This window comes from Staurois parvus, unplaced genomic scaffold (genome assembly GCF_062004578.1).
Source record: "Staurois parvus isolate SC_StPar_1 unplaced genomic scaffold, SC_StPar_1.0 ptg000544l, whole genome shotgun sequence".
In the NCBI taxonomy this organism is placed as follows: domain Eukaryota; kingdom Metazoa; phylum Chordata; class Amphibia; order Anura; family Ranidae; genus Staurois; species Staurois parvus.
The window spans coordinates 6,999,658-7,022,347 of record NW_028318340.1 but is presented as its reverse complement, the minus strand read 5'-3'; the positions used below and the strand labels follow the sequence as shown (position 1 = coordinate 7,022,347).

The window sequence follows — 22,690 nt, the reverse complement described above, 5'->3', positions numbered from 1 at the left end:
TCCGTAGAACCCTAGGGTACCTCCAACGGTTTCTAGGGGTTTATTGTGCACTGAGCAAAGTCTGCTTCTCAGATAAGTAGCCACTTACACAAATGATCTTTTTACATATCTGTAAGGAAGGATTCTTCCCCATGACATAGACCTTTAGATTGGCGAAGTTTTCAGGTCTGTGGCCCCAGCTGACTCTAAGCACTTATTTTCATGTAAGTTTTAGCTGAATACAAATCTATTAGTTGAGACTGAGCACTCACATTGGTAGATGTGAAGAAAAGTCTCTCCCAGTTTACTTGTGAGAAGGGGCTCTGGAAGGTCGCGGAAGAACTGTTTCATCATATCTGCCACATCGTACGCACATTGGTCCTCATAGTTTACATTCTCTGGACAGTTCTCATTCATCTGGCGCAAGGCCTGAATTCGAGACTTAACACCGGATTTTCTAAACAAGCCAACCTGTGGAAAAAGTAAACAATATTCATTACCATGTTGTCTAAGCACAATGCTGGCAGCATTTATCTTCAGCAGTAAAGAAAAAAGACCATTGAACATTAAAAAGCTGGTGGGGATCGAAGAGGCTGTGCTTATACAGCATTTCTAAGTGCTTTTAAACTGTTTGTTAGAATTATGATTATTATACAGTATTTATAAAGCGCCAACAGTTCGCTCAGCGCTGTACAATATAATGGGGGACAGTACATGCGACAGTACAATAACAATACAATGCGATACACGAGGGGTTCGATGGCTCTGCTCCTTGGAGCTTACAATCTAGGAGGGAGGGGATAGTGGTACAGGAGGAAAATCTGTGGGGGATGGAGTGGTAGGAAGAGTGGAGGAGGTCAGCACTTAGCAGGGGGTGGGGTAGGCTTCCCTGAAGAGGTGGGTTTTCAGGGTGCGCCTAAAGGAGAGGAGAGTAGGTGATAGTTTGACGGAGTGGGGTAGGGAGTTCCAGAGGATGGGTGACGCCCTGGAGAAGTCCTGGAGGCAGGCATGGGAGGAAGAGACCAGGAAACTAGAGAGAAGGAGGTCTTGTGAGGAGTGGAGAGTGCGTTTTGGGTGGTATTTGGATATTAGGTCGGTTATGTAGTTTGGGGCAGTATGATGGACAGCTTTGTAAGTCAGTGTTAGGATTTTGAATTTGATACGTTGGGCAATCGGAAGCCAGTGGAGGGATTGGCAGAGGGGGGTGGCAGAAACGGAGCAGTTGGTAAGGTGGATGAGTCTGGCCGCAGAATTCAGGATTGACTGAAGTGGGGATAGCCTGTGGCGAGGCAGGCCAGTGAGGAGGGAGTTGCAGTAATCGAGTCGTGATATGATGAGGGGGTGGATGAGCTGCTTAGTGGTTTCTGGGGTTAGGAACGTAGGTATTTTGGCGATGTTGCAGAGGTGGAGTCTGCATGAGTTTGTTAGTGATTGGACTTGGGGCTGGAAGGATAGATTGGAGTCAAGAATGACACCAAGTACTCTGGCCTGTGGGGCGGGCCTGATGGTGGCATGGTTGGACGTAATGGAGAAGTCAGTGGGGGGTGGTGTGCAGGCTGGGTGGAAGATTAGCAGCTCGGTTTTGGAGATGTTCAGTTTAAGGAAGTGGAGTGACATCCAATCTGATATGTCATTCAGTAGGCTTGTGATTCGGGCGGAGACAGGGGGGGTGAGGCGAGGGGTTGAGAGATAGATTTGCATGTCGTCGGCATAGAGGTGGTAGTTGAAGCCATGAGAGTGTATGAGTTGGCCAAGGGAGGAGGTGTAGATGGAGAAGAGAAGGGGTCCGTGGACAGAGCCTTGAGGGATCCCAACAGAGAGGGGGAGTGAGGGGGAGGTGGCAGCGTTATAGGTAACGCTGAAGGAGCGTTGTGATAGGTAGGACGAGAGCGGAATCTCTGAGGCCAAGGGAGAGTAGTTTTTTGAGGAGGAGGGGGTGGTCGACTGTGTCGAAAGCTGCGGAGAGGTCGAGGAGAAGGAGCACTGAATAGTGGCTGTTAGCTTTGGCGGTTAGCAGGTCGTTGGAGAGTTTGAGTAAGGCAGTTTCGGTGGAGTGTAGAGGACGGAAGCCGGACTGTAGGGGATTGAGGAGGTTGTTGTCGTTGAGGTGGGAGCTTAGGTGATTGTAGACTAAGCACTCGAGGAGTTTGGATGTAAATGGTAACAGGGAGATGGGTCTGGTTGGTTCGGGTCAGAGGGGTCTAGGGAGGGCTTTTTAAGTATGGGAGTGATGTGTGCGTGCTTCATAGGGGAGGGGAAAGTGCCGGAAGAGAGGGAGAGATTAAAGATGTGGGTGAGGGAGCGTAGGATGGAGGAGGAGGGAGGTCGTAGGAGTTGTGAGGGGACAGGGTCGAGGGGGCAGGTGGTGAGGCGGGCTTCAGAGAAGACCTTGGTGACCTCCTCAATGTTAGTAAGGTCGAAGGAGTGGAGTGTGGAAGGGGTTTCAGTGTGAGGGATGTTAGGTGGGGTGGAGGTCAGAACAGTGGTGAGGCCGAGGGAGAGGGGTGATGAGGGGGTTGCAGTGTGAGAGGAGATGGGTGGGGAGGAGGTCTGGGCAGCGGCGATGTCCCTGCGGATTGTGTTATTACTCTCAGCCTATGTATGTGAGTGTAAAGGGTGTCAAGCAGCACAGGCATTTTATTATCAGAAAGGAAGGTGTTATCTGATTTATTAATTTATTATATATTCATTACATTCAGATGTTTAGTACCCATGCCTTTCTACTAAAATAAAGCTGTACGGAGAGCAATATGAAGGATGCCATTGCTGACCTCTCTTTTTGAAAATGAAGGCTGCCCAGCTATTATGTCAATCTAATGGCTTCATTACTGAGTTACGAACCTAGAGCCAGAATGGCTACCTGACATTTTTACTTTACTAGTTGCATGCTTGTTCCAGGTCAATGCAAGGCATGTTACAATTTAGTGTATTGTATTATTTTCTTTTCAATGCGCCTCTCAAGTGAGAATGGTAAATCTTCTACATTTTTCATTTTTAGAAAAATGGCATAATTATCTTATTACATCTATTATCTATTATCCTATACAGTGCAAAATGTCACCTGCTACAAATTTCTAAACCTTTCCTTAATCGCAGCTGGAGCTCATAAGTTCCTGGAGGGCTCCAGAATTATGCAACCCATTTTAGGGTTGAGTTATGAGACCTGGGGCTACAAGAAAGCTGTTTCCCACAATAAACATTGCTATAGGCCAGTTCTGCTCCTTTCATATTTCTTAAAACAGTCCCATGCCAGTTTACTAGGTGTAATCCTGGACTCTGAACTCTCCTTTCGGCCCCTAATCACTGTCCAAAGTTTGCCGTCTCAACCTCCACAACATCTCCAAAATACGGCCATTCCTAACCAAAGCCTCTGATTCACTCCCTGGTTAACTCTTATCGATTACTCCAACTCCCTCCTCATTGACTAAACTTTACCTAGGCTATTCACCCTTCAGTCCATCATGAATGCTGCTGCCAGACTCAACCACCTCACCAATGGCTCAGTGTCTGCTATCCCCGTCTGCAAATCCCTCCACTGGCTTCAGCTAACCCAACAAATTAATTTCACATCACTAACAACAACATTACAAAGCTATCCACAACTCTGCCCCCAACTACATCACTACCCTAGTGTAAAAATACCAACCAACATGTTCTCTTTGGTACTCCCAAGACCTCCTGCTCTCTAGCTTCCTTGTCACCTCTTCCCAGGATTTCTCCAGTGCCTCTTCCATCGTATGGAACTCCCTACCCCAATCTGTCTATCTTCTTCTCTGTCCACCTTTAAGTGATCCCTGAAAACCCTTTTCTTCTTAGTAGCCTGTCCTGCTTCCACCTAAAACTTTCTTCATCAGCTCATCCCCCACAGTTGATACCTTTTCTATCACTCGACCCTCCATTTTAGATTGTAAGCTCTAATGAGCAGGGCCCTCTGATTCCTAATGTACTGAATTGCATTATAACTGTACTGTCTGTTGTAAAGTGCTGCACACACTGTTTGCGCTATATAAATCCTGTATATTATTATTATTATTGATAATAATAATAATAATGTGTGCATGGCTCAGGCAAGCCCACTGAAGGATCACAGGATCCCTTACCCATCATCATAATCTGAACACAGTATTAGAGAGATGTAGAACAGTGCTTTATGGTCACCTTACAGCCAGCCTCTTCAATATTAAACCACTTCCTCTGGTGGCCCCAAGGCACTTCAGTCCTACTCTGCCTAAAGCTATACATACACTTTACAATGAAGTGCACAAGTGGTAATGTTTCATTATAAAAAAGTATTATAACTCAATATGTATTAGCTAAAACATGGTGACAAGCCATTACATGTTAAATCTATATCCGTAAGTGTTATACTTTATGTGAAATAATAGCACTATTCATTTGTTATGACACTGTGACATTTTATGTCTGAGTAGCTATTAGCTAGATATTTTCACAGATAAAAAAAAATAGCTCAATCCATATGTATATGAATACTGCAAGTCAGTGGTTGAGCATACAGCTCTGGCTGCTCACAATGAGCCATCTCTGAGGAATTACATGCTCTCTCCCAAGACCTCAGATCTAAAATTACATTGTGTGGGAGTACAGTGAACCAAGCAATCCTTGTTCTAACTGTCCTGAGATTGCCACAAACTGCATTATGTTTTGACAACATCAAAGCTAGCAGTCTCCATACCAGTTCTTGTTAGGAAGCAAAAGAACATTTTTTTTCAATCTATTAGGAAAAAATTATTAACTATCTCATATGACATGTTTTTTGAAAATATACAGTAAGCATCACTTACGGCTTTGCAAATTAGATATCACTAAAATGCTGAAGCAATTTCAGGACTTCAGAGGTATTCTGAGTGAGCAATAAGAAACTATAACGGTTCGGATCAATATAACTTACATTTTTATAAAGTTTTTTGTTTTACAAACAGTTAATACATGACAAAGGATTCCCAGAGAACAATGAATTTTCCATAGAGAGATCGTAACTGTATATCCTTTCAGGTTGGCCCATCTGTGCAAAACGTTGGACTGAGCTGACTCATTCAGAATGAGCTGCTAATCTCTCTTAGCAGGCTTTTTACAGCACCTTACAGGAAGCTGTAAAGCATATTAAAAGAAACCTAGAGCGCCACCTTACTGGCCTGGTGAAGGAATACATTAATATTAAAATGCAATATTTCACACCTGATTACAGAAGGAAATCATTTTAAAATGGTCAAATGGATTTTAGTCTAAACCATACCAAACAATGACTTACAGTCCCTTTAAGGAAAATTAAGAATCTCTTCAGCTGTCTTGCCAACCAAAATGTAACCTTGTCTGAACATGTTGCCATAACATGATTATACACACTACAATTATATCATTTCTAATATTGAGATATATTGCTTATTAACCAAAAAGTGTTCTCGATTTTACAATTCAACTCTGCTGTTATTAAAATATTTTTTGGAAACAGACATGATATTTACTGCTAACATAAAGTAGAATTCCAGCCTAACACTAACTATACTTAAAAATGTCCATTCCCATCCCCTCCCCTCCCCCCACACCTATCACAAGATGAGGACGGAGGTCCCTGACACATGGTAGCTCGGGCTGCAGGATCCTGTGACCGCACTGGAGCAGACTAAAAAGGGTACTTTTTTTTGTGCACATATCAGAAAAGACAGGTAGCAGGAGGGGGGAGGGAACATTTTCAAGACTAGTCAGTGTTAGGATGGAATTCCACTTTAACACTGAAAAACATGTATAGTGTCTGAAATCTATTGTAAGATCTGAAAAAGTAAATAGTGGATGTAACTAGTTTATCTTTTGCAGCCATGCTAGATGATGTGAACTCTTGACTTCTTGCAGTATGAATAAACAGACTTTCAAGCTATGATACAGTATTTCATAGTGTGTTTAGGCAACGGCATGCTGTAAATTCTTCTGTGTGTCACTGGTTTGCTATAGCCTGGTTAAAATAGTACATTGGAGCTGGTAAGGCTATAATAGTACATTAGAGCAGGTAAGGGTATAACAGTACATTGGAGTTGGTAAGGCTATAATAGTACATTAGAGCAGGTAAGGCTATAACAGTACATTGGAGCTGGTAAGGCTATAATAGTACATTGGAGCAGGTAAGGCTATAACAGTACATTGGAGCTGGTAAGGCTATAATAGTACATTGGAGCAGGTAAGGCTATAACAGTACATTGGAGCTGGTAAGGCTATAATAGTACATTGGAGCAGGTAAGGGTATAACAGTACATTGGAGCAGGTAAGGCTATAATAGTACATTGGAGCAGGTAAGGCTATAACAGTACATTAGAGCAGGTAAGGCTATAACAGTACATTGGAGCAGGTAAGGCTATAATAGTACATTAGAGCAGGTAAGGCTATAACAGTACATTGGAGCAGGTAAGGCTATAATATTAACAATATTTTTATGTTCTTCAGATCAGCAGATATTTGGTGAATATTTCAAACGTTTTCACCAATTTCATACATCATTGACCAAACATTAAAAAGGAAAGTGCACACTGGCATTTACAATGACAAGCTTTATACCTGATCAAGGCAGTTGCTGCGAAGGTAGCGCATCGCTTGCTGAATACTCTGCGGTAAGGGTTGGCCACTTCTCTGCACATGGACCATCAGTGGTACCCCAAAAACATTCTTATCCTTGTAATCTGGACCCTTCATTCTCTTCATAAACTTTGGTACAGACCTAAAAATTGGCTCATTAATACAATCATGTAGGTAATCCATATTTAACATAAAACTATAAACTTCTTGTTCTTATAGTACACAACTCTCATACATACCAAGTCCAACCATGTTTGTTTGACATGGAGTATTTCTCCATAATGGCTGTCAGACGGAGCAGTGAGAATTTCTGTAGTAGATTGAGCTGCCCCGCAGACTGGTTACTGATTTGAAGTGAAGCCAACGAATGGCTCAGCTGGTGAGAGATCTGGAAACTGTGCCATCGCAGGCGCCTTGAACACAAACATTTCAAAAAAAGTTATGTAACAAAACAATATAACCATGTACTAATACGCAAAATGGATGTACCACTGTCAAACAATACAGCATATGTCTATTGTGGCCATCTGAGATGACCAACCAGATAGAGATCCCTTACTGTAAAAAAATTAAAGATTATAGGCAAAACTATTTCATTCTGCTTCATGACAACTACATGTAATGACTTCAAAAACCATTCTAGTGCAGCAACAGTTTTTCAGCTAGCAGTACTGATTCCTAATTGACTCTGACTGACCACATGCTGTGCTGTTTTCAGACCACTGACCTAAACAATGGCATACAAATTACATAATAGGACTAGGGCAGGGTAATATAGGTACTCCTCATGAGGTTCTAAATATCAGGGAATGACCAATGCACATGTTAAAGAGTTTACCTTGTCCTTGTAAGGGATGCACCCACACCAGAATCTCTTCTTTCTCGTGTTCCTGTTGTATCAGATTCATTAAGGGATGCAGCATCCCGATCCAGATCACTTGGAGTTGTTCTTCCATCAGAAATTGAATTCCCTTCAAAGTCTAGTGCCATTGGGTTTGGCAAATGAAAAGTTGATGTTCCAGATTCCACAACTGATGAGTCATCATCTTGCAGCTCTGGCATTACATCTTTCGACCAGTGATCCACAGATTGCTGGAGTCCATTAATATGTTGCAATACATCATCTAAATGTGGAAAAAGATCATCTTTTTCCAAGTCCATGAGGTCACCAGTGCTGGCATACAAGTGGGAGCCTGGAACATTATCATATACACTAAGCCTGCTGCCTCTTGGACACCGAGAGGGTGCAACTATTGGGTCTTTTACACCAAGTCCCTTTTGCCTGCTTAGAGATAAGTTTCCCCCTCGCCAGTTCACCCCACAAAGATTATCAGAAGGAGAAAGGCTTTCAATTGACAAAGCTTTCGGAAATGTACCAGGTTTATGGTCCTTTGGAATATGAACAACCAGATCCTCTTGTGAATGAAATTCACTCTTATGGCTCTGTCCAGATTTAGCTCGGATCCCAGCCACTGAGAAAAGATCAATATCTTCTAGATACATACCTGATCGCTTGTTTAATTCACGAACCTCTTTTAAATGTAAAGCACTCTCATCGACAGTCCTTGTTTCTGATTTCATATCCACATTTCCAGTTACCTTAAGGTCTGTAGAAGAGTCCAATCCATTACCTATCTGAAGGCAGTTCATGGATTTGAGTGACTCTGGCTCCATTCGCAGGATAGGCTCGCTAATTATTAAACCTCCAGTTTTTGGTGATCCTTTTAATCTACCTTGTGAGCCTTTGCTTCTGAGGGTTCCCATGCATTTCAGAAGATTCTTTGCTTTTGTGTGAGTAGATTTCTCTGTCTTTGCATTCAGTTTACCGTCTGGGATATCCTTTGGCCAGTATGGAGGTAAAAGGTTAACTGAGTTGGAGTCAGGCACACACATGGTGTCACTGCACTCGAATGCCTCTCGAGAAGCACTATTTCCAACATACGAACATCTGCAGTCACTTCCACTGCTACTTCCACTGTGAATAGAACATATTTCGGGCTCACTGAGATCGGTCAGCACACTTTCACTACTTGTTGTGTTTTTCATGTCCCCGGATGACCCAAGAGTTTCCGATCTCCTGAACAGCGTATCGATGTCATCCACCCGAGACCATCGGCGACTGAGTCTTTGAAACGTCCATTTGTCACTGATGGCGCAAAGATCTTCTTCATCTGAATCTTCACTCTAAAATATATGAACAGAATTTGTAAATTCTAATTTGATTTATGCACATAATATTACATTTAGGACTTCAGTCTGGGAAGCAGATAGCAGTTTTACAAGCAGAGAGACATACCAAGTATATAAAAAGATATACAAGCCATTACAGTTTAGTAAGCATGTTAGAAATTATTATGCATAAAATTACTGCTTAACCACATATGCTAAAATAAGAGCTCCCAACTCTTGAGTTAGGCTCAGGAGCAGACTGCTCAGTTCTTAGAGTGATTATTTTTGTAAAAAAAAAAAAGCGATATCCTTCAGGTCATTTATAGGCATTACAAGATTTTCAGCAGATTCTAATACAGATACTTAAATATTTATTTTCTGAAAACAAAATAAGTGCTAACTGGGACAGTCTGCTAATCAATATTCTCAGCTTTGTCACAAATTATATCCTTTCAGAAGTTTAGCACCTCATGTACAGTGAAGGAAATAGGAATTTGATCCCCTGCTGATTTTGAATGTTTACCCACTCACAAAGAAATGATCAGTCTAAAAATCAAATGGTAGGTGTATTGTAACACAGAGAGACAGAATAGCAACAAAAAATTCAAAAGAAATGCATGTCTAACAAATTATGCACTGATTTGCATGTTCATGAGGGAAATAAGTATTTGATCCCCTATCATTCAGCAGGATTTCTGGCTATCAGGTGTCTTTCATACAGATAACAAGCTGAGATTAGAAGCAGTCTCTTAAAGGGAGTGCTGCTACTCTCATTTTGTTACCTCTATAAAAGACACCTGTCCACAGGAGCAATCAAACAATCAGATTCCAAACTCTCCATCATGGCAAAGACAAAAGAGCTGTCCAAGGATGTCAGGGACAAGATTGTAGACCTACACAAGGCTGGATGGGGCTACAAAACTATCGCCAAGCAGCTTGGTGAGAAGGTGACAACAGTTGGTGCAATCATTCGCAAATGGAAGAAACAAAACAACTGTCAGTCTCCCTAGGTCTGGTGCACCATGCAAGATCTCACCTCGTGGAGTGTCAGTGATCATGAGAACAGTGAGGATTCATCTCAGAACTACACGTGAGGATCTTGTCAATGATCTCCAGGCAGCTGGGACCACAGTCACCAAGAAAACAATTGGTAACACACTACGCCGACAAGGATTGAAATCCTGCAGTGCCCGCAAGGTCCCTCTGCTCAAGAAAGCACATGTCCAGGCCTGTCTGAAGTTTGCCATTGAACATCTGAATGATGCAGAGGAGGATTGGTTGAAAGTGTTGTGGTCAGATAAGACCAAAATCGAGCTCTTTGGCATTAACTCAACTGGCCATGTTTAGAGGAGGAGGAATGCTGCCTATGACCCCAAGAACACTATCCCAACTGTCAAACATGGTGGTGGAAACATTCTGCTTTAGGGGTGTTTTTCTGCTAAGGGGACAGAACAGCTGCACCGCATCAAAGGGACGATGGACGGGCAACGTACCGTCAAATCTTGGGTGAGAACCTTCTTCCCTCAGCCAGGGCATTGAAAATGGGTCGTGGATGGGTATTCCAGCATGACAATGATCCTAAACACACAGCCAAGGCAATAAAGGAGTGGCTCAAGAAGAAGCACATTAAGGTCCTGAAGTGGCCTAGCCAGTCACCAGACCTTAATCTGATTGAAAATCTGTAGAGGGAGCTCAAAGTTCGAGTTGCCAAATGTCAGCCACTAAACCTTAATAACTTGGAGAGGATTTGCCAAGAGGAGTGGGCCACAATCCCTCCTGAGATGTGTGCAAACCTGGTGACCAATTACAGGAAACGTCTGACCTCTGTGATCGCCAACTAGGGATTTGCCACCAAGTACTAAGTCATGTTTTGTGAAGGGGATCAAATACTTATTTCCCTCATGAACATGCAAATCACTGCATCATTTGTTAGACATACATTTCTTTTGAATTTTTTCTTGCTATTCTGTCTCTCAGTGTTACGATACACCTACCATTCGATTTTTAGACTGATCATTTCTTTGTGAGTGGGTAAACATTCAAAATCAGCAGGGGATCAAATACTTATTAACTTCACTGTAGGTGTTCAGAAGGTCTCAATAGCATTACTGTATCACTGCATCCTTTATCCTGACTCTTGGATAGCACAGCCCATTTCAGTGGGGTATGATATGTATAGGAACGTTTATATTTTTAGCGCTGCCTTATAACCTACTTTATTGTCTTACCAAATGTTATACCGTCACTGGCATGTTCTAAAATTCAGATTTTAAAAAGTAACACATTTCTGCCAAGCTTTGTACAAATCAAGCCTTTAATAAACTGAAGTTGTTAATTTCCATAAATAATATTATACAGGATTTATATAGCACCAACAATTTGCTCAGCGCTTTACAATATAAAGGGAGACAATACAGCAATGATACAGTTCAATACAAGAGGGTTAGGCTGGCCCTGCTCTATATGTCCCAATTATGTTTAATTAGTATATTTCATTGTACCTATTGAATTGACTGTCCACTCCCTGTTATTTCCCAGCTCTGGCTGATAGACAGGAAAGGACAGGTACAAAATTAAATTTACGCCTGATCTGTGTGCCTCTGGTAATGCTAATGAATGGTGCTTTTTATTAGGAAACCAATGTTAACCATTTGCTGATCAATTAACAAGATGTGATTAACAGCCACCAAGTTAGGCTCCCAAGTCCTCAAAGATTCCTAGGCTTTAATACTTGCCATCCTTCCAAAAATACTTCAAGCTATCTTTTATCACTTTATTACACAGTATATTATTACAGCAATTTTCTGGCAAGGTTTTTTTTTTATTGGATAACTTGAAAATATATGTCAGGTATATAAATAAATAAGATATTTCACACATTTATGGGGATCATGTATTAAACTAAAACAAAGGAGGTAGTTTTTTTCCCTTAAAAATGATTAAATTTTCACAATCAATAAGCTACATTTTCACATCCTATATCTGAGTGGTTGAGTGAGAACAACAATGTTTATACGGAGAAATATACATATTTTACCAATGATCATATGCTAATGTATTTCACTTTGATGATTGGTTGCAGGTGCTGCACAAATGTAAAATTTCCATCAGTCCCGTTCGAAAGAAGCTAATCATTAGATCGACTTCTCTTGACCTCAATTGGCCATAGATGAATGGAAATTTGGTTGGTCCTTGCTGAACTGGATGATTTTTGAACCATCTATGGCCAGCTTTACTGGTAAAGTTGACCCAGCAAAAAATCAAGATCTGACCCCGACCAGGTGGGTATAAACCAATCTAAAGGAAACACTGCTTTTTTTCTTGGACAAAGTGGGGAGAAGTTATTACCTATGTCTCATTTACTTTCTATTCTGACAGATGATTTCTCCCCACTTCTGGTGCCAAGGGGGCAGGAAGTGAAGCAAAATCACTCCAACAGGGGCACACACAGCAATGCAAACATGATGGAGGCTCTAATGATTTCCTACTTTATCCTGATTTTAAAAACATTTTGGTTGGATTTACACTTCTTTTTTAGATATAAATTAAAAATCAGCATATACAATAGTGTCCCTACAGCAACTGGTTTGGCATAGGTGTGCTTTTACTATACTGATTCTAACCTGCACAGCCCTCAGCATCAGGCCACAGTTTCCATAGGAAAAGGCCCATGAAAAAAGAAGAATGTTACAATGTTTTCTATAAGCAAGGAATGCACCCTAGCTGTATTGCCCCAGTGTTTACCCTGTTTAGGCTCCCATTCACAATAGTTTAATTTTTAGTGCGATGGCCATTGTGATACGATGCACAACATATAAAATCACACAATTCATATGGTGCCTATGTGCACCAGTGCAACACAGTGCAGCAAAGGTTCTGAAAACATGTAGGTGTTTTAAAGAGAACTAGTGAGTGAATGGAGAAAGTAAAGCTGCCACTGCCTAGGTAGATTACTACAGGGCTGTCATTGTACTCTATTTTCTGTGGGTGGGTTACTGAACACAGATGTCAATGCTTTTCAGGTGGACTATTTAGAGCCATGTGATTGATCAAAGAGGTGAAGACTGATCCAATGACTTTAAAGCAGCCTTTCTCAACCAGGGTGCCCAGGCACCCTGGGGTGCCTTGAGGTTTCTTCATGGGTGCCTTAGCAAAATGTCTAAAAATTGCCCCAAACTGTATATAAGCCAGCGGGTGGAACAAGCCTGCCTTTTAGTTACACAAAGTCACAGGTTTTTATTGTTCACCATTACGACATTCTAGCCGCTGGCGTCCTGACAACCAATGACATCAGTTTATAAGGAGGATGTCAGCTGCATGCACAGCAACCTAGTTTGACTGTCCCCTGCCCCTCTCCATCAGTGCTGGGGTCACATTAGCTCAGTGCTGGAGAAAAACTGAGGGAGAAGAGAAACATTGGAATACTACTCAGTACCAGTGTGCAAAAGTGTATTTGCATTGGAAGAATAAATCACCTCTAATGTTGGGTGTCCTACATGTGTGGATGTTGCTGCGTTATATAAAACTATTAGAATAGTTTTTCACATTTTGCAATGGGGTGCGTCAAGACTGTGCATAATGTCAAAGGGTGCCTCAGGACTGTCCATCATTTTAAAGGGTGCCTTTTAAAGGATGGCACTGTCAGGATTGTTCTGACAATGCACAGTTCGTCATCAGTACATCAAGAGGTTTGTTCAAAGAAATTTTAGTGATCACATACTGTATGAGTGACTTGTCACTTTTTTCCTGAGGAAAGAGTCCTTTAGTGGCTTCAAAAGGTTGCTGAAAAGCAAACCTTAAAATTGCTTTGGACAAGCCACATGGGGTGCTGATGACGAACTACACATTCCCAGACTAAACACAAATGGACACCTGGTGCTATCCATTCAGCTCAGAAACAGGGAAGAGGAGACATGCTGCTGCTGTCTCTGGTAGTAGCTTATCAGTGAACAAACAACAACAGTAAGGTTTACTAACAAGGTTTACCAACTTGTAGATTTGTTTGTCATACTCCCTCCCCAAAATATTCAGCTGAATCTGTCTTTGGGTTGTTTACACATATTAGATCTTCACCCAGTTTTCCAACAATCTTGCTCAGGTCATCTAATATAAAAGACTGTCACCAAACTGCAGGTAAACCCACAGAAAAAAGCAGAGGTTTTGCTTTCCCTAATGTTTTATTAAATGTCTTGTTGTCAAATTTGACTATTCATTTCCCTAGCACAGCCCCCTCCCTGCATGACATAGTCCTTCCAGGAGCAGATCAGGGGGACTACTTGAAACAGATTTTGGATTAAATATTCTTCTCTAGTCCCTGCCATGTGCACATATCAGTTGCAGCATGCAAGAACTTACTGAATATGTCTACTGGCATCTGAACATTTCTCCAATAAACAAATCTTACTGATGGATCCCAAATATATACAATTTATATAAGAGCAGGTTTAGTGATGTTTTACACAAAAGTACTATGATACAGGGAACAAGGCCATCATCACTATATGTTTCATGATACAACATATGTTCATAATATTTTATGTATCAAAGCCAATTCGCTACACTTATATTTCTGTTTACGTGAAGGCTCATTTACAGATGTATTTAATAAACCAGGTAACATTTTTGAAGGCAGAGTAATGATTTTTTTCTACGTTTTGGATAGAACAGTAAGGGCCAATTCATACTATGTGTGGCGACTGGTGGTTTACTGCACTGTAAAAACCCACTGTCACTGAACTATAAGTAAGGCAAAATCTAAAATTTGGAGCCATCACCAGTACAGGAATAAAGGCAAAATCTTTCAATGGGGACACTTGTTTATGTGACAACAGAAGAGGATTTCACTTAAGCCAGCCATACATGGATCCATATTTGGCTGGTTCAGCAGGGACCGGCAGAGATTCGGTCCATGTATGGGCAGGCTTATTGCCCCTAAGTCGATCCATTGATCAACTTGGGTACAACCAGCCTGTTAAGATTTTTTTGACAGTTGATTATTACCAGCTGCAATAGCCACCAGCAATAACTGTTGTGTTCTGCCCGCCAGGAAGGCGGCATGCTCCCCTCCCTGCCGGCAAAACACAATAACGCTGAGGGAGGCATTCCCCCATCAACACCGACTGTGTTGATAGGGAAATCGAGCGATTTTCTTTCCTTTCACTCGAGATGTAAGGGAAGAAAATTAGTAATCTATGGGCTGCTTTCCTCTCACGTCCTGTCTTAGACCAGGAAATTATTTATTTCAGGTACTTATATAGCGCCGTCAATTTACGCAGCGCTTTACATACATATATTGCACATTCACATCAGTCCCTAACCCTCAAGGGGCGTACAATCTAAAGTCCCTAACTTACATTCATACATACACGTACTAGGGACAATTTAGACAGGAGCCAATTATCCTACCAGCATGTCTTTGGAGTGTAGGTGGAAACTGGAGTACCCGGAGGAAACCCACGCAGGCACAGGGAGAACATGCAAACTCCAGGCAGGTGGTGGCGTGGTTGGGATTTGAACCAATGACCCTTGTACTGCCAGACATAAGAGCTAACCATTTAGCAACTGTGCTAAATGAAGGAAATTCTCCCCTATGAGAAGCAGACAAAAAAAACTAACCATTCCCTAATATATACAATTAAAAAAAATGGCTTTAGATATACTGACATCAAAGTAAATTTCAGCAGAATTTAAAAGAAGCTGCCTTTTTGCTGTAAGGATAATCAAATGAAAATGAAATTATTAAGTATTTTATTACCTTCTTCCTTTGGAGGCTGACATCGAGTTTCATGGATGCACACTTGTTCAACGTGTTCAGTCGTCTGTAAACAAAGACATAGCCTTGAATTACTACCTGACTGATGGAAGACAAGGACCTCTTGCGTTTGCCAACCTTCCAGTCCTTCCAAGCCTGGCCTCCCATATTTTCTTTGGACTTAAAGGAGTATATCCACGTTTCTTTAGTGTGACTTGGCTGGAAAGGCTGCTGACATTTAACCTAGAATCCTTTGTAAATGTTTATCTAGTAACATTATCATCGCTTGGCACTGCTTCAACCTTTCTGAGAGTTATCATGTGTATTCTGAGCTAGCCTTGTATTAATGGAGCCAGTGGGTGGAGCTTTATCTGAAAAGGATCCAATAGGGGCCACTGATCAGGTGTCCAAAAGACTACTCCCTCCAGCCAGAAACATGTGTTCCTGTAAAGTAATGTGTTTACAAATCAAAATGCTAACTTGTAGCCCACCTCCTTTAAGCAGCCCTCTAATTAGATCACAAGTTATTTTGAGTGGTAAAATAATTCCTGTTTAGCTAAGCCTGTCAGTCTTTTTTGTTTCTTCTTAGCATATCTATAGCAGTTATCTGCAGCTACTGAGCCCATTCATTGACAAATTCATACCAGATTGCAAGTGCATGTAAATCATTGCAGCAGTTTAAGATTTCATTTACTTAAATGATTGTGGATTAAGTCTCAAAATCTTTTCTGCTATATAAGATTCATGTAAATTTGCTATATAATTACGTTTGAGTTACCCAGATAAAGTAAAAGGGGGAATGTATAAAAGTTGAACGCATTAACCTCAGTTAAAGAGTAAATGAATCTTTATAAACAGCAAGGAGGTCTTCTGTTCATTGAAGAAGGAATAATCTAATCCTTGTAGGAGCAATTGTTTTGCATATGACATCTAAGGGCTCATGTACACTGCAGCTGATAAACTGACGTTCAGGAGCTGTGCAGCATTTTTTTCAGCAGCACCTGAACTCTCCCTAATGTTTTCCTATGTGTCCATGTACACATCGTCGTTTACAGGCAGTTGAGTTTATAGTCATTTTTTTGAACGCACCAAACTTGCATTCAGGAGTTTCAAATGCCAAACGCAGTTAACCGCGTTTATAAGTATTTGCGTTTAGAAGCGTTTTTTAACTGTTCCATGTCCAGATGCTATCCAGAGCCTTTTTTCATCATCAGAAATGCATGTAAAGTGTTTTCCATGTATTCAAATGGACCCGGTACACCAGTGCAGTCAATTCCAGGTTTTGCGTGACGGAAAAAATGGCAGAACGTGCCGCATTATGCTCATGATGGGATCCATAGTGAATACAACCAGAAAAGAAATTACCTGTCAACATATACTGCTCTCTCTGCTTCTGCTATCTCTATTCCTCTCAAAATGTCTGAAATAGTTAATTCTTTTTACTATTTTTCAGTGTATTCTGGGCATTTTGGAAGGTCTCCTGAGGTTATCTTTTATAAACGCTTCTAAACACAAACGCACATAAACGCGCATAAATGCGGTATGCAAATGCAGCTAAACTGACTTTTTTTAACCTACATTTTCCAGCAGTCATTTTCCATCGTTCAGAACAGTTTTCCAAATGCCCCGTGTACATGAGCCCTAACATGGTAGATGAGCCTTCTCTGAGTGCAACAAAATGTCTAAAATTCTATATCTCACTGTTGCAGTGATCAGGGACTTGGATGTGACCTATTTATATATGTCCACTCCATCTTCCTACTACTAAGCCAGAATCATTCAGCCCTGGTTCACACCGGTGCGACTTGTCATGCGATTTGACAGTTCCAAATTGCATAACAAGTCACACTCTATTGTAGGCAATGGAACCGTTCAAATCAAATTTTGAAAGTAGTTCCTGCACTATTTTCGAAGCTTTCAGGTGTGACTTGTATATACATCTGTGTATGAAGGATAGAGCAAGGGAGGGTTATATCCTCTGTCAGATTTTTTTTTTGCGATCTGTGTTCCATTGCAGAGATTTCCCTTCACTTCCTGTTCCATAGCCTAAAAGGAAGTAGGAAGAAATCCCGGAAAATTAAGGGATTTCTTTTGGGACCCCCAGGTCACCAAAACTAGTGTCCCCATTGGAAGATTTCCCCCCTTTTCTGGGGACAACCCAAAATTTGGGATTTTCTTACTTTCACTTTCAATGATAATGGTAAACAGGACAAATAGAGGGGGGTGAATCTTCCTAACGGGGGCACAGATAGCAATAAAAACCTGACAGGGGTTCTAATCCATTTCCACTCTATTCAAAACTAAAAAAATGTTTTGCCTTTAGTTATATGTTAATTGAATGAGCTGAAATTAGGCACATCTGCATCAGATTCGGTGTGCACCAGTTTTAGTAAATCTCCCTTATTATATTCCTTGTTTTATACTTTTCTTTACATTTCTTCAGTTGCTTCCTGGTTGCTGGCCTAGGCCAAACTGATATCATATATCCCAGGAGTCTTCATGGGAAGTTTTTTTTTTCATCTGGAGGACAGGAGGAGGGGCTTTCTCAGCTAAGCACACCCTCCTGCCTGTATGCCTGAGCTAAGGGCAGATGTATTCCAGGAAGTAAATGCTACATGAATCATCTGCCCTTTCTGAAGATGGTCACAGTTAGAAATGCCAGGGTGGGTGTTTTCCAAAATGATTTCTCAACAAAATAAATCTTGGAGACAGGGATGGATGGGGGAATTTTCTGTGAATAATTAAATAGCATTTTCAGCTTGTGGTGCTCAGATACAGTTTAGTTCCACTTTAAGTCATGTTATTGAAGTTCTGGTGGTGTTCTCAGAGTTGTGTTCGTAGAGTACTGGCGTACTGGTAGTCTTCTTGTTGAACTTGAGTACCTATACTAGTAAGCCAGTTCTAGTAACAGCTAACCTTCAGATGGATTAAATATATTCTAATTTTGCAATGTGCCATATTATACTTTTTATTCACCAACATTTTCCTTAGAGAATGTTCACCCAGATGGCCACTGAGCAGTTAGTTCATGGAATATTCATAAGTCTCTAGGCCTTACCCAACCACAGCAGATCTCCTCTGACCACATTTTGGAGGGGGGGGGGGTCTATTGGCAGGTTTTTTACCCATGAGATACTAATGTTGGGGATGTCTGCTAAGCACTCCCCCTCCTCCTGTATAAGCATCCACATTCCCTCAACGTAAACGTTCAGGTCTAGACCGTCATCCTTGGTAAAAGGATCTTGGATGGATTTAAATCCACAAGCACTCTGCAATCTGTACAGTCATAACAGACCCTAAACAGCAGCACCTGCGTAATCTCTGCACTGACAATGAAGAACCATCCAAAAACATAATTCCTTGTTATGGGATGTCGTCCAGTTGAACTGTACAACTAGAGATGAGCGAAGAAATGAAAAATTCGATTCGACTGATTCGGCGAATTCGTGGACAATATTCGATTCGAGTCGAATAAATTCGCTGTGAATTTAACTTAAAAAAGGGTGTTTCTAGGCTTCAGAGAGACTTAATATTAGTGCAGAACACTGTACCTTTAATTTAAATGCCCTTGGAGTCTGCTGGGGAAGAGAAATAATACTGTCAGTCAGTATGACATGCAGATGAGTGCCGTCGATCTTAGAATCACCGCACACTTCACTCATTTGGGCAGTCACGGGGCCAAAACCAGAGTGTGGAGCCACAGTGTGGCGGTGGAGGCAGCAGCAATGGGAGGCCATACAGCACCCTATGACAAAAATGGAAACCACCAGCAGTGTGAGGAGACCTGAAAGTGGCACATGGCAGAGTGTGGCGATAGAGACAGCAGCAATGGGAGGCCGTACAGGGACCCATGACACACTCTGGACCTGGCAGCAGCATGAGGAGGCGGTACAGGGGCCCATGACAGATTACGGGCCTGGCAGCAGCATGAGGAGTCGGTACAGGGGCCCATGGCAGATTACGGGCCTGGCAGCAGCAATGGGAGGCCGTACAGGGACCCATGACACACTCTGGACCTGGCAGCAGCATGGGGAGGCGGTACAGGGGCCCATGACAGATTACGGGCCTGGCAGCAGCATGAGGAGTCGGTACGGGGGCCCATGACACACTCTGGACCTGGCAGCAGCATGAGGAGGCGGTACAGGGGCGCATGACAGATTACGAGCCTGGCAGCAGCAACTTGGACAGGAGGACGTTCAGCTTCTGCACCGTCGGGTGCGTGCTCGCAAACTGTTGTCTCTTGGAAACGGATTCCAAGAAAGACTGCTGACGGAATCCGTGAAGAGGAGTAGCAGGAGAAGGAGCATCTGAACGAGCGGAATATGCCAACAAGCGACAACAGTGGCCCATGACAGATTACGGGCCTGGCAGCAGCATGAGGAGTCGGTACGGGGGCCCATGGCAGATTACGGGCCTGGCAGCAGCTATGGGAGGCCCGTAATCTGCCAGCACCCTATGACAAAAAATGGAACCCACCAGCAGTGTGAGGAGACCTGAAAGTGGCACATGGCAGAGTGTGGCGATGGAGACAGCAGCAATGGGAGGCCGTACAGGGACCCATGAGAGACTCTGGACCTGGCAGCAGCATGAGGAGGCGGTATAGGGGCCCATGGCAGATTAGGGGCCTGGCAGCAGCTATGGGAGGCCCGTAATCTGCCAGCACCCTATGACAAAAAATGGAACACACCAGCAGTGTGAGGAGACCTGAAAGTGGCACATGGCAGAGTGTGGCGATGGAGGCAGCAGCAATGGGAGGCCGTACAGGGACCCATGAGAGACTCTGGACTTGGCAGCAGCATGAGGAGGCGGTATAGGGGCCCATGGCAGATTAGGGGCCTGGCAGCAGCTATGGGAGGCCCGTAATCTGCCAGCACCCTATGACAAAAAATGGAACACACCAGCAGTGTGAGGAGACCTGAAAGTGGCACATGTTTGGGGCATGATTCATGGCGGATTTAGTCAGTTGTGTCAGGAACTGGTGGTTTGAAATCCAGACTAATCCACGCCTGATTCATTTTCACAAACGTCAGTCTCTCCACACTTTGGGTGGACAGTCGTGTCCTCCGCGGAGTTGCAATACCTCCTGCCGCACTAAACACGCGCTCCGATGCCACGCTACTGGCCGGGCATGACAGCCTTTCAAGGGCAAATTCAGCTAGTTGGGGCCAAAGGTCAAGTTTCGTTGCCCAGTAGTCAAGGGGATTGTCTACCTCGGTTGGCAGGGTGCTGTCCAAGTAGGCCTAAGCCTGTTGTTTGAGGTCCTGCTCCAGGTCCACCTGATGCTGCTGCTGCTGCTGCGGCTGGTTAGTAGTTTCCTCACTGCGCTGGTGAAGAAAGCTACTCATCATCGACTGCAGACTGAGGCAGCCGCTGCTGGTGGAGCTGCCACTGCTCCTACCACCCCACCCCTCCCCTGCTGCCATGGCAGCGGAACACGAGCGCACAGGGCCCACAGTGTCTGAGGATGGACGTTGGCGCAGACAGGCAGAGACCAGCTGACTACATAGGTGTTTTTTATAGTACGTTATTTTGGCCTCCCTCTCAGCAGGTGTGAAAAAGGCCACCATTTTTGAACGGTAGCGAGGGTCCAACAAGGTGGACAGCCAAAAGTCATCCCTCTGTCTGATGGTTATTATTCGGCTGTCGCTACGCAAGCAACCGAGCATGCTATGGGCCATTTGTGCCAAGGAATGCGAGGGACTCCCTGCCTCCATCTCCACAGCATACTGCCACGGTGCGTCTAGGTCCTCTGTCTCCTCTTCCTCCTCCTCTACCAGATGCTCCTGCTCCTCCACTCCTGTCCGCTGAGTGGAAAAACCACCCATTTCACTCAATAATTCCTGAGCACCAATGTCCTCCTCTACCTCCTCCTCTTCTTCCAGTCCTGCCCCCACAGGGGCCATGTGGCGTTGAGATCTGTGCGCCACGTCTACCGCACCCTGACCAGCCATTGTTAACAGCATTTGTTCCAGGACGTGCAACAGAGGAATGACGTCGTTCATCCCATAGTCCTGCCGACTCACGAATAGCGTGGCCTCCTCAAAGGGCCTGAGCAAGCGCAGGTGTCACGCATGAGCTGCCAATGGCTGACATCTAAGTTACACAGGGAGTACCTTTATCTGCTTTTAACATCAGGAAATCTGTGATGGCCTTTTGCTGTTCGTAAAGGCGGTCTAACATATGTAGGGTTGAATTCCACCTTGTTGCAACGTCACAGCATGAGGAGTCGGTATAGGGGCCCATGGCAGATTAGGGGCCTGGCAGCAGTTATGGGAGGCCCATAATCTGCCAGCACCCTATGACAAAAAATGGAACACACCAGCAGTGTGAGGAGACCTGAAAGTGGCACATGGCAGAGTGTGGCGATGGAGACAGCAGCAATGGGAGGCCGTACAGGGACCCATGAGAGACTCTGGACCTGGCAGCAGCATGAGGAGGCGGTATATAGGGGCCTACGGCAGATTAGGGGCCTGGCAGCAGCTATAGGAGGCCCGTAATCTGCCAGCACCCTATGTCAAAAAATTCAACACACCAGCAGTGTGTGAGGAGACCTGAAAGTGGCACATGGCAGAGTGTGGCGATGGAGACAGCAGCAATGGGAGGCCGTACAGGGACCCATGACAGACTCTGGACTTGGCAGCAGCATGAGGAGGCGGTATATAGGGGCTTATGGCAGATTAGGGGCCTGGCAGCAGCTATAGGAGGCCCGTAATCTGCCAGCACCCTATGTCAAAAAATTCAACACACCAGCAGTGTGAGGAGACCTGAAAGTGGCACATGGCAGAGTGTGGCGATGGAGACAGCAGCAATGGGAGGCCGTACAGGGACCCATGACAGACTCTGAACTTGGCAGCAGCATGAGGAGGCGTTATATAGGGGCCCATGGCAGATTAGGGGCCTGGCAGCAGCTATGTGAGGCCCGTAATCTGCCTGCACCCTATGTCAAAAAATTTAACACACCAGCAGTGTGAAGAGACCTGAAAGTGGCACATGGCAGCAGAGTGTGGCGATGGAGACAGCAGCAATGGGAGGCCGTACAGGGACCATGACAGACTCTGGACTTGGCAGCAGCATGAGGAGGCGGTATATAGGGGCCCATGGCAGATTAGGGGCCTGGCAGCAGCTATGTGAGGCCCGTTATCTTGCAGCACCCTATGTCAAAAAATTTAACACACCAGCAGTGTGAAGAGACCTGAAAGTGGCACATGG

At 43.6% G+C, this 22,690-nt stretch overlaps 1 protein-coding gene across 5 annotated transcripts in view; it reads right to left on the bottom strand.

Annotated features, from left to right (window-relative positions):
- Positions 1-22,690, bottom strand: part of STARD13 (StAR related lipid transfer domain containing 13) — a 411,711-nt gene that overhangs the window by 14,068 nt on the left and 374,953 nt on the right. For all 5 annotated transcript variants that reach the window (XM_089690866.1, XM_089690868.1, XM_089690867.1 and 2 more), the window contains 5 exons: positions 15,485-15,548; positions 7,400-8,745; positions 6,801-6,974; positions 6,544-6,703; positions 252-450 (listed from right to left, as the gene is read on the bottom strand). In XM_089690866.1, the coding sequence (XP_089546992.1) occupies positions 252-450; positions 6,544-6,703; positions 6,801-6,974; positions 7,400-8,745; positions 15,485-15,548 (1,943 nt within the window). The remainder of the gene's footprint in view (positions 1-251; positions 451-6,543; positions 6,704-6,800; positions 6,975-7,399; positions 8,746-15,484; positions 15,549-22,690) is intronic.